Raw genomic sequence first — 12,606 nt, 5'->3', positions numbered from 1 at the left:
TCCAATACATAGATGACACAGTAACCACATGTTAAATAAGAAAGATTACAAGAGGCTTATTTTATGTGGATCTCTAACATTTTCTTTGAGAACTCTTAACCCAATTCTACTACTTGTCAGTTGTATGACCTTGGGCTGGTTAATTAGCTTCCTTAAGCCTCAGTTTCCTCATCTATAAAATGGGTATAATAATATCTACCCCATAATGCGAGATAACACATGTAAATCGCTCAGCACAGTGTCTAACACACGGTAAATATTCAGTAAGTATTAATTCTTATTTTCAACTCTTTCCCTCAATATTTGCTTTCTAATGCTTTTATTACCAAAGTAAACACATCCAGCTAGATGTTCACAGAAGCTATCATTTTGGTTATTATTATTACATATGTCTTTGACCTGAATGCTTTGACATCTGGGACTCTAGAGCTACTTGTTCTATGAAGACACAAAAGATATTTTGTATCTTTTCATTTGGAGAAGGATACGCAAACATGGATTCCTTTTTAACATTTCTTTTTTTTTTTTTTTTTTTTTGCGGTACGCGGGCCTCTTACTGCTGTGGTCTCTCCAGACGCACAGGCTCAGCAGCCATGGCTCACGGGCCCAGCCGCTCCGCGGCATGTGGGATCTTCCCGGACCGGGGCACGAACCCATGTCCCCTGCATTAGCACGCAGACTCTCAATCACTGCGCCACCAGGGAAGCCCCCTTTTTAACATTTCATGTTTCTGCTTTATGAAACTTAAAGCAGAAGAAGAGCATGTATAATTTTGGTACTGACAACTGGATCCTGAAATCTTTGATTTACGAAGAAAGATTATAACAATCAATGTTCACATGCAGTTCCAAAACAAAACACACATCCTTTGAGAGGTGTTTCTAACCTTTTAAATGTTAAATATCTTTATATATTCCATTCTCATTCTCAAGGTAGTAGAAATGAAGCATTCCTACTGTGTTCCGCAAGCTTCTTCACTACTATACAACTTTTAAAAACATTTTCAAGTGCTGCAAGAAATATATAGTTCCAATGGGACAGATGTAAGACATCTTTTACCCCCAGTGCCATTGAAAGATATCTAAGGAAATGTTGGTGACCTCCTGTGCTAAGGCTAGGTTAGCCTAGTGCTTCAGCACATAGGCAGTGCAGTGGAGCTGAAGTGTCTGGGTTCAAATACCCTCTCTGCTACCTACCAGCTTTGTGATTTTGCAGCTAAATATTACCTGTCACGTGATTCTTGTGAGGATGTAATGAGACTGTACAGATCAAAAGTACTCAGAAAACTGTTCAGCACATAAAAAGTAACCACATGAGTTACCGTTTATTAAATTTATTAAATATTTTAGTGTATACTATAACATGATAACACTATTATAAGTATTTCTCTTTTCCTGGTTTTCTCTTTCCTTCCTTCTTCTTGCCATTCTCCTCAAGGTCTCTTCCTCTTCTTCTGCCCTCCCCCACTCTTTTTAATAACATCCTTTTTCCCTTTGGGGCTTATGCATAATCCTCAATGACAAATGTGGCAATATCTGGGCCCCACTGGAGTTATAGAGTACTACTAACCCTATATGACAAGAAAGCAGACCTCCCTCCATGTACTTTTAGAAGGGGCTTTAATCATTAAAAATGATAGAACACTTGGCATTCTTTGAAATAAGAGGAAAGAAATAAAACTTAAGGACAATTTGTATCATCCCATAAGCTTTTAGAGTCATTCATAGTTTTCCATGTGTAGCTGTAAAGAAGCAATGAAAGACAAGATTCTTCTGTGCACGGAATGCATGGTAAAACCACTGGGCAGAATTTCAAAGATGCCCAAAAGAAATATATACAAATTGGGATCTCACAGACTAAAAGCAAGATGTAAGGAAAACTACAATTCTAAATTTTATTTTCCTTTAACTATTTAACTGTAAGAGAAGGTTGACAGGAGAATAAAAATGTGCTGGGAAATGTCTCCTTCCTATTTATGTCAGTGGAACAAAGTTTTGATTGGTGGCAAACTTTATCAATATTGAGCTACTTAGGTTTAACAAATGCACATTAAGGAAAAAAGAAGATGTTTGTGCTATCCTTGCAAAATACTTCTAAAGCTGTAATTCCTAGGAGTCCTTTTCCGCCAGGGAAGCAGTACTGCAGACAACTTATGGTTAAGCTGACTCAGTGCTCCCAAGTGAAACAACCCAATTTTAAGTACAGCTCATCCATGCTTAGGCATATGGATAATTATATTCATAAGAACAGAGCACAGGCACTTCCCTGGTGGCACAGTGGTTAAGAATCTGCCTGCTGAAGCAGGGGACATGGGTTCAAGCCCTGGTCCAGGAAGATCCTACATGCTGCAGAGCAACTAAGCCCATGCACAACAACTACTGAGCCTGCGCTCTAGAGCCCGTGAACCACAACTACTGAGCCTGTGTGCCACAACTACTGAAGCCCCCCACCTAGAGCCCGTGCTCTGCAACAAAAGCCACCGCGATGAGAAGCCCATGCACTGCAACAAAGAGCAGCCCCCGCTCGCCGCAACTAGAGAAAAGCCTGCGCACAGCAACGAAGACCCAACGCAGCCAAAAATTAATTAATTAATTATTTTAAAAACGAATGGAGCACAGCTACTGCTTGCCATCCTGCGACCATCTTGCATTTCCCCATTCACTACTGATTATCAAAACTATAATAAATGGTAGATCTATGTTCTTGGCACTTGACTACTTGAGAAGCTTACAACACTTTCCAGGGAATGAGATAGAAAAATAAGTACCCCCTCTATTCACCGGCAATAAAGACTTCTGACAAAAAGAAATTCTGCTACTTGTGGAGAAAAGCAATTACTGGCTGCAAAACAAATTATTGAAAATGTATGGGGTGACCACACAGCAAAGTAAACCACCAAATAACCTCTGATGCTACAGTAAAACTATCATGCCTGGCTAGCAAAGAAGGAGTAACCATTAAGGTGCTCACCCTTAGAAACAGAAATTATGTGATCATCAGTATCAAACCAACAGTAGGACTCAGTAGGTGATATCTTGCCCACACGGGTGTCCAATTAAAAATATATTTTATCCTATTATCGGCAACATACAATTTTTTCAGCACAAAACATTTCAAGCCAGAGGAAAGGAAGACTGAAATACTTTGAATAGTCTAGTTTTGAGTGCTATTTTACAGGGCTGAAATTACTTCAGACTAGGCAGACGATCTTTAGGACAACAAGGTTACCCACAATCAAATATAATTTCTTTGACTACCATTTCTAGACCTTCATGGCACAATAAGCTTTCAGTATGGGCTGATCATCTGATTCAGGACAAAAATAAAGTATGCGTTCAAGTAACTGGCCAGGTAGTACAGAAATCTTTTACAATATGGACTCATACAAACAGAATGATTATTTCACACCAATCAAACTGCCAGTATTTCCACAGAAAATATTAAAATTTTTTCCAAAAATATAACTGTGCAGTTCCATTTAGTGATGAAAACTGAAGTAAGGACACATTAAAAGTAAAATTAAGGTGTCTTATACCATCACAGTTCTTGTGAGCTTTCTGAAACATTAAGTAAAACATTGCTGGTTTCCTTACTCTAGGTTAATGGCTCTATCTTACCTGGTGAGAAGTGATTCTTGAATGAGATTAGATGACTTATAACATTTCTTCCATCTCTACAACTGTTAAGATGCCACTTACGTAAATTCGAGTAATTTGTAACTTCTGGGAATGTGTTAAATTCAGGTAATTAGGGCACCATATTGCATTAAGGCAATGTCATAAAATTTCTAAACAGTACTCAAGCAGCCTGGGGGAGTTAATGTTATTTAACAAAAACTCATATAGTGCTTACAGAATATGCAGCACTGTTCTAAGTGCTTTATAAATATTAACTCATTTATACTAAGCAGCTCAGTATACTTAGTAACTAAGTTCTTACAAGCTTAATGAGTATGTGAATTGGCATTTAACAATGAATTAACGTGAACAACCACTTTCACTCAGTCTTTGAAATTAAGATAATTCATTTCTAGGACTTCCCTGGTGGCACAGTGGTTAAGAATCTGCCTGCCAATTCAGGGGACATGGGTTCGATCCCTGGTCTGGGAAGATCCCACATGCCGTGGAGCAACTAAGCACCCGCGCCACAACTACTAAGCCTGTGCTCTAGAGCCCGCAAGCCACAACTACTGAGCCCGCGTGCCACAACTACTGAAGCCCACACGCCTATAGCCTGTGCTCTGCAATGAGAAGCCACCACAATGAGAAGCCCATGCACTGCAATGAAGAGTAGCCCCCGCTTGCCGCAACTAGAGAAAGCACACGCACAACAACGAAGACCCAATGCAGCAAAACAAAAAGATTATTCATTTCTAACAATTAGGGTTATTCCACGACAACATGAATCTGGTCAGTAACTCTCCTTACTGAAATCCTTGAATCGCTTTCAGGACAAGTCCAAATTCCTCAGCAAGTCATGAAGGTGCTGCAGCATCTATTTTCTGGTTTCCCGTTTTGTTTCATCTGTCCCTTAAATCCTAACTATTTGCAGTTTAAAATGTGTCTTGATGTCACATGCCCATGTACCTCCTGCCCCTTCTGTTTGATATGCCCACCCCTTCCCTTTAATTTGGCCACTTCCTACTCACCCTCAAAACACAGCTCAGGTAACACCTCTCTCTGAGAGCCCTGACTGCTCATGTGTGTTAAGCACTGTCTTCTCTCTTCCACAGCTCTCTGTGATCACCTCCAGAAAATCACACACAAGTACAGAGTGTAATTGCCTATCCACTCATCCATCTTCCTACCTGTCTGTAAATTCCTTAAAGGCTAGAACTGGGTCTTTTATCTCTTAATCCCCAGGGTCTTGCAAAAAATTGGTACACAGTATGAGCTCAAGTATATAAATGTCTTTTTAATAAACAAATAAACAAATCAATATATACCTTTGTGAGCTGATAGAAAAACATCCTAATTTTTTTTCTGAAGTAGAAAGGAAGTTGCTAAACATATTTATGAGTATAAATTATGTCTATTTTAATCATCAAAGAAATAACAAGGTCCATACAGAATTAACTTATGTTTTGGGGTTCAATGACAGCTCTCAACGAAACAAGAAATGACAAATTGCAGGACCACTCCTTAGTTTCCTAACTGTAGGAAGTGTTGGCTTATGACAACTAAGTCTTTACAACTCTAACTGCCAGATTCAGTCCTACTAGTCAGTAATCACTAACTGTAGTTGAGGAGCATGGTAAACTGCTACAGCTCCCAGGTGATCCAGGCATCCAACCAGATGCACTATGTATACCTCACCATGTGAGATAATTGCTTGTCATAATTACTTTGATGATAAGACAGGATCTTCACTGTCATTTCTGACTTGAATGAATAATCTACTCACACTGTTTAACCTAAATCCTACCGATTCATTCACACCTCACCAAAAGCCAGAGTCATTCTTCTCAATAGTGAGGTTTATTCTTATAGGAAGTAGAAGAAGCTGCACAGGCCCCAAGTATCTTCTGCCCCAAGTAGAGAGGCCTAGGAACCAAAAAATCTACAGAAGTGGTATTTCAGAAATGGGGAGAAAAAGGAGGACTGACCAGTGCCTGTTGTCCAAGAGTGGTGGTCTTTACCAACACAGAGAAGGGCAGAGGGTACCTAAAGACATCACCAGCATGAGACAGAGACTCCAGAGTTTAGAGGTGCAATCCTGCAGCATTTTCTGCATCTCTACTTTCTTCCTCTCTGAGAAACTCCTTCTGACTTGTTTTAAAGCACTGTCTATATCAGTAAAAATTCAGATTGTGAAAGAGTCTACTGGATAAAAGACCCCACATCTTCAATGAATAAATTGCATGGAAAAAAGCAAGGAAATGGAGGGGGAAACCATGCATTAAAGAGACTTTAAAAACAAAAAAAACCTAATTGCAGTTTATAGACATTATCTGGGTCCCGGATCAAACAAACTTAAATATATATATAATACTTATATATCTATTTTATATATTTACATATATTTAACACATTTATATATTTAATACATATTAGCTATGATAATATCATGGTTACATTTTCTAAAAAATCTTCATCTTTTAGAGGTGCATAGTGAAATTTTATAACTGAAATGATATGATTTGCTTCAAAATAATACAGAAAGGGAGAAAAAATAGGTAGGATGTAGATAAAACGAGATTGGCTATGAGATGCTAATGGTTGAAGCTGGGAGTCCATTATAATAGTCTGTCTACTTTTGTGTGTGTGTTTGAAATTTTTTATAATCAAAAGTTGTAACTGAGCATGAGAATATTCCTCTACAGAAATAATTCTAATGTATTGAAAAATAAGACAGTGTCCTATGCTTTTTCAGTCTTACTATGGAAAAAAGTCAAAATGGAAAAGGTTAATTCAAACATTAATTCAAATAAGTAAATAAAATTCAAATAAAAAATAAATAAAATAGGTATTTACCAAACAATTCAAATGATGGGATTCTTCATTAATGCTTGGCATATTAGATTTTCTACTATATTAATGTAACTAATGGATATTACTATAGCCCTTTAAATTAATTTCTATCCCGTTAAAATGTTAACAGTACTAAGTACTTGGCTACAAATACAGATTTAAGTAGTATTTTTCTATTTTTACTTATTTTACACTTACAGATAAATTACTGAGTATCACAACATCAAGATACATCTTAAAGTATTAAGAATATATTTATACATGTGAAAATGTTCAGCCTGCCTTTGCTTCAGTGAAGTGTGCAAAATTTTCAACTACATGAACAAGTTCTACCTTAATATGTACTTACAGGTGGGTGAACTGGTTGCCAGGTTGATACATGTAAATACAAAAAATGCTTACATAGCCCCCAAATATTTCCTTAAATTAACCAGTAAATTCAAAATAATTTTCAAGTATATCTGTGGATGTGTGATATTGACCTAAATATGGGTAAACGGCAGTTAGATTTTTATTTAAAAACATACTTTATAAATGCCCAATAAGCAACAGGGCCCTAATTACACCCAGAGGACTGTTACCAATGAAGAAAGGGGGGAGCCGGACACCTTTTCTGGAAGGTGGAGGTGAATGGGTACATCTCTGATGTCCACAAATTGAGTGAGCTGAGAACGTTGCAGTTCAGCTTAATTTTAAGGTTTGAGTTTAGTTAGGGATGTCTAGGCTTGTTTTTCCAATTTTCCTACAGTACCAATCTTGGCTTAAATCACATAAAGTCTTCTCTTTGAAAATTAAAACAACCACAACAACAATAATGATGATGCAAATCCTGCTCAAATATTATATCCCTTCTTGCCTATGCATGGCTTTTGCCTGGCAGAGGTGAGAGGGTCTCTGCCCTTTCGCTCAGGTTGCCACACAACTGGAGGCAACCCGCACAGACTCCTCTCCAGCAAAGCCCCCGGCCTGTGGCTCTTTTGGGGTTTGTTGCCCCTTTCTCTTCTTTTTTGCACAGGGAGCGCCACGCATGACTCGCATTAGAATTGCACTGGTTTCACCCAAGACATTGCATCTCCAGGGCAACGGAGAGCAAACGCGGGGTCGGGGTGGGCCGGGCCGCGCGGAGGACCACCCCCAGCACCACGCCTCTCACCTGCCCGCCGCCGGGGTCGCCCCGCACCCGCGTATCGAGCGCGTCGTGCCCAGTTTCGTCTTCGCCCGAGCTGTAGATGAGCCGGAGTGGCACGATGCTCTGGCGCTCCAAGAAGCGGTTTTCTTCCCTCCTCTCCAGCTCCGTCAACGAGGCGTCTCCTCCAGGCAGGAAAGGGGGAAGGAGGAATTGGGGAGAAAAGGCGAAAATAATTACCCTGACCCACAATCGTCCATCCTGCGGTCCAACGTCTCCCTTATGAAGATCCCACCTCCCCCTCCCTCCCGGACCCCATCTGGTAAGGATGCAGAGACACAAGACGCAGAGCCTTGGACCAGCTAATCTGAGAGCATCCAGGATCGGGGCCCAGAAGCAGAGCACCCCTCTCCCATCCTCCGCATTCCTCTTTTACTTCAGAAGAAAAACAGGCATTTGACCTAAAGCTTCTAATGCATCCACACCGTATTTTTGCTTCACTTCTCTCCACCCTTCTAAAAAAACAAAAAAATCTCCCTGCGCACTCGGGAAATGGAGATGCCTCTTTACAAATGCGCTTGAGGGCTGCAAAGATGCCCGGAAAATAGTACGTCCTGGAGCCACAGAGGGCGGCGAACTTACCTGCCCGGCCGCAGCCCGCCGGGGGACAGGTCCCCAGGGCGCAGAGCAGCAAGAAGGGCACGGATACAGCCGCCGCCGCCTGCATGGTGCAGCCGTCAGCCCTCCTCGCCCGAGACGCTCAGCTCCTCATGCCCGGGCAGCCGCGTCCGGGTCCCGCGCCCCGCAGCCCCGGCTCGCCTGGGCCGCCCCCTCCCAGCCCCTGCCGGTGTTGCGGCGACCGCGGCGCTGCAGCCTCCACCGCGGCGCTGCCTCAGTGCTGCATTGTGCTCCGCGGGCGCTTCCGCTGGCGGGGGGAGCGAGCGAGTGCTGCATTGGGCGGTTGGCTGTAGCTAAGTGGTTTCTAGCGCCACCCACCTCATACCCTGGCAGAGGTTCCGGAGGGCGACGAGAGCTCGGCGGGGAGCGAGCGCCGGGTGCACTTTCCTCCGTGCGCGGGCAGGGGCGCGCGCACGAGAGTCAGCTGGGAAATGTAGTTCTCTCTCCACTTCCCGCTCATCTCCAAGACGGCGCGGACTGTCGCGACCTCGTGAGCACAGGGTCATTTACAAACTGGACACGGGAGGGCGGAAAAGGTCGAAAGAAAGAAAGGTCATCCATGGCAAGGCCTCCGGGCACCAAGCATGCCCGAATGCGCCGACGCGGGAGCCGGGATTCAGGCACTGCGTCGCCAAAGAACTGTAATAATGTTTCCTGCAGATTTAGTAGTTAATTTAAATTATTACCAGGCAATCATGCCCTCAAGAGTACATGGTAAGTTAATCATTCAACAAACATTGTTTGAGCACCTACTATGTGCATGGCAGTTGACAAGAGCAAGGGACACAACAGTGAAGGACACGGGTATGAGGCAACTGCTGTCAGATATATTGAGTGAATACCGTTTTGTACAGTACAGAGATGTTTTCCTCCTTCCCTGGAAGAATTTTTTTTTTAGTCTCTGCCTCTATTGACATGGTTTCAAGTCCATGCACCATCATGGTGATTTGAAAATACTCTCCGGTGTGTCAGTGTCCCAGCCCAATTGTGTTATCCAGAATTAAATACAACTTAGACATGGTTTCCCAAGCAAACAGTAGAGAGGGACTCTTTTTTCTGTTATCCTAAATTCTTGCCTAAGAGAAAAATCTATCATATTTCAGTAACCGCATCTCACTAAGCTTATTGTCACTTCAAAAAATTTCCCCCAAATCTTCAACTAATGAGACCCTTAGGAATTCTATATATGACATGCAACTGAAGCCTGAATAAGGACTACGAAATTTCAATAGTGCACTTTAGACCTTGATGCAGAAGTTTCCGTAATAGTTACAGTAAAATAAAACTAGAACCCAAGGGCCTGGAAAAGCCCTTTACCTTCATTCCCTGCATTATGGACCCAAATCCTTACCCCAGTTCTCTCAGTTGGGAAAATTAATTTTACAGGTTTTGTAACTGTTCTGCTTCTCTAAGTATACCCCACAATTTTTAAATTTAAATATATTGCTGTTATGAACAATGCCTCCCTGCGCATGTGTTGTGAGCATTTCTCTAAGGCAGATACCAAAACAAGAAATTGCTTGGTTCACAGGGTTTGCGCGTTTTTTAAATGTAATAAATACATGCCTTTAAACCATTCCATCTCCCTGGGACAGAATGGACCTCCTAAGAGGCAAGGTAAGTGAGAAGATTCCTCTGGCACTAAGCTACAGTTTCCCAAGCAATGTGTTATGGGGGCAGAGGAGTGGGAATAAGCTTGTCTCAGTAGCACTTCAAAACACAGCATCCCATCCTATAGGGACACAATCTCCTTTGAATCTCTTGGAAGGTAGTGCATTTCGGGCAACATCTTTCCTATTTCATATATATATCTACATATTTGTGGGAATTTTGCTGTTTTTTCTTCTTTCATTTGATTCCCACTAGCTAGTTCATTAACACATTTCTCACCTCGCATATTTCTCTTTTTTTTGATGAGAACATTTAAGTTCTATGCTTAGCAAATCTCTATTTAATACCGTTTTTATCAACTGTAGTCACCATTTTTTACATTAGATCTCAGATATTATTCGTCTTATAGCTGAAAGTTGGCATGTTTTACCAACCTCTGTTTCCCCCATTCCCAGCCTCTGGTACCCATGTTTCTACTCTCTATTTCTATAAGTTTTACATTTTTTTTATTCTACATATAAGTGATATGCAGTATGTCTTTCTCTGACTTATTTTACTTATAATGTCTTCAGGTCCATCCATGTTGCCACAAGTAGCAGGATTTCCTTCTTTCTTATGGCTGAATAATATTCCAGTGTGTGTGTGTGTGTGTGTAGATACACACACACACACACACATACATATATATATATATATATATATATATATATATATATATATATATATGGGCTTGGCCAAAAAGTTCGTTCAGTTTTAAGTAAAAATAAGACACATTTTTCATTTTCATGAAGAACTTTATTGAACAACGTATTCCCTAACTGAACGAACTTTTTGGCCAACCCAATATATATACACACACCACTATTCCTTTATCCATTCATTTGTTGATGGACATTTCAGTTGTTTCCACATCTTGGATAGTGTGAATATGCTGCAATGAACATGGGGCTGCAGCAGTTTGGGGGGAAGCTTCCACTCCAGCCCCGCCACACCAAGAGTTAGGAGTTACAGGTTTGGAGAGAAACTAAAGCCATAGTTTTTGACCCCCTGAGGCTAACCCTGATTCATAAGGCTACCTGCACCTCTGGATTTTGGATTCACAAATCAAGTCCAAGCCCATTCTTATGTCACCATCAAGGCCCCCAAAAGACATTCTCACTACTTCTGTTTGTTTTTGTACATTTTATTAGAAAGAACTATAAAATAGCCATTTAGACATTTTACCTCTTCAGTATGCAAATATAAATAAGATGTAATATAGGAAACCTTTGTTTTCATATAAGAATACGTTTGTCCAGTTTCTGCTATACATTATTAAGGTTTCATTCACAGAGCCAAAAAAAGTATGTCTTCTTTGCAAAAATGTCTGTTTAGTTCCTCTGCCCATTTTTAATTGGATTATTTGTGGAGTTTTATTTTTGTTTGTTTTGTGGAGTTTTTTGTTATTTTTTGTGTTTTGTTTTATTTTGGTTTTTTGCTATTGCATTGTATGAGTTCTTTATATATTTTGGATATTAATCCCTTATCAGATACATGATTTGCAAATATTTTCTCCCATTCAGAAGGCTGACTTTTCGTTTTGTTGATGGGTTCCTTTTCTGTACAGAAGCTTTTTAGTTTAATGTGTCCCACTTATTTATTTTTGCTTTTGTTGCCTATGCTTTTGGTGTCAATTCCAAAAAGTCATTACCAAGACCAATATTAAGGAGCTTATCCCATATGTTTCCTAGTTTCAGGTCTTAGGCTTAAGTGTTATGAGTTTCCAGTCTTACATTTAAGTCTTTAAGCCATTTTAAATTGATTTTTGTGTATGGTATAGAATAGGGGTCTAGTATCATTCTTTTGCATGTGGCTGTCCAGTTTTCCCAACACCATTTACTGAAGAGACTGTCCTTTCTCTATTGTATATTTTTGGCTCCTTTGTTATAAATTAATTGACCATATATGCATGGGTTTATTTCTGGGCTCTCTATTCTGTTCCTTTGATAGATGTGTCTGTTTTTATGCCAATACTCTACTGTTTTGATTACTATTGCTTTGTAATATTGTTTAAAATCAGGAAGTATGATGCCTCCAGCCTTGTTTTTCTTTCTCCATGTTGCTTTGGCTATTTGGGCTTTTTGTGGTCCAATACAAGTTTTAGGATTTTTTTGTTTATTTCTGTGAAAAATGTCTTTGGAATTTTGATACAGATTGCATTGAATCTGTAGTATGGACATTTTAACAATATTAATTCTTCCAATCCATGAACAAAGGATACCTTTCCATTTACTCGTGTCTTCTTTGATTTCTTCCATCAATGTTTTATAGTTTTCAGTGTACCCATTTTTTACCTCCTTGGTTAAACTTATTCCTAGTTATTTTATTCTTTTTAATGCAATAGTAAGTGGGATTGTTTTCTCCATTTCTCTTTCTGAGAGTTAATTATTAATGTAAAGAAATGAAATTGATTTTTGTATTTGATTTTGTATCAGGTTTGGCTTGCAGGTGATGCTGCCATAAGCCATCAGAAACCCATAAGATGTCAGATTGAAAAGAGTGCAGTGTTAGGAACCCAACAATCTTGTCAGTATGAAGTCCTCCAAGATGCAGGCCATAAAACACTTAAAGAAGTAAAGGTATTTTACAACCCAAACAACATTGCAATATGTTGATACTGATTGAGACTTGTCTGGAAGGCTGCTTTCCACTTGCCTCCTTGTTATAAGAGGTTATAAGCAC

General features: G+C 40.1%; 1 protein-coding gene across 3 annotated transcripts in view; it reads right to left on the bottom strand.

Moving 5' to 3' along the window:
* The window catches only part of ADAM22 (ADAM metallopeptidase domain 22), a 238,855-nt gene extending 230,206 nt beyond the window's left edge, over positions 1-8,649 (bottom strand). For 2 of the 3 annotated variants that reach the window (XM_032643825.1, XM_032643826.1), the window contains exons 1-2: positions 8,239-8,649; positions 7,624-7,781 (exon numbers count right to left, since the gene is read on the bottom strand). In XM_032643825.1, the coding sequence (XP_032499716.1) occupies positions 7,624-7,781; positions 8,239-8,323 (243 nt within the window). In that variant the 5' untranslated portion in view covers positions 8,324-8,649. The remainder of the gene's footprint in view (positions 1-7,623; positions 7,782-8,238) is intronic. The other variant, XM_032643824.1, reaches the window with a different exon arrangement.
* Positions 8,650-12,606: the final 3,957 nt, after the last annotated feature.

This window comes from Phocoena sinus, chromosome 9 (assembly GCF_008692025.1).
Source record: "Phocoena sinus isolate mPhoSin1 chromosome 9, mPhoSin1.pri, whole genome shotgun sequence".
Taxonomy (NCBI): domain Eukaryota; kingdom Metazoa; phylum Chordata; class Mammalia; order Artiodactyla; family Phocoenidae; genus Phocoena; species Phocoena sinus.
The sequence above is the reverse complement of the archived record's forward strand: the minus strand, read 5'-3'. Positions and strand labels throughout refer to the sequence as shown.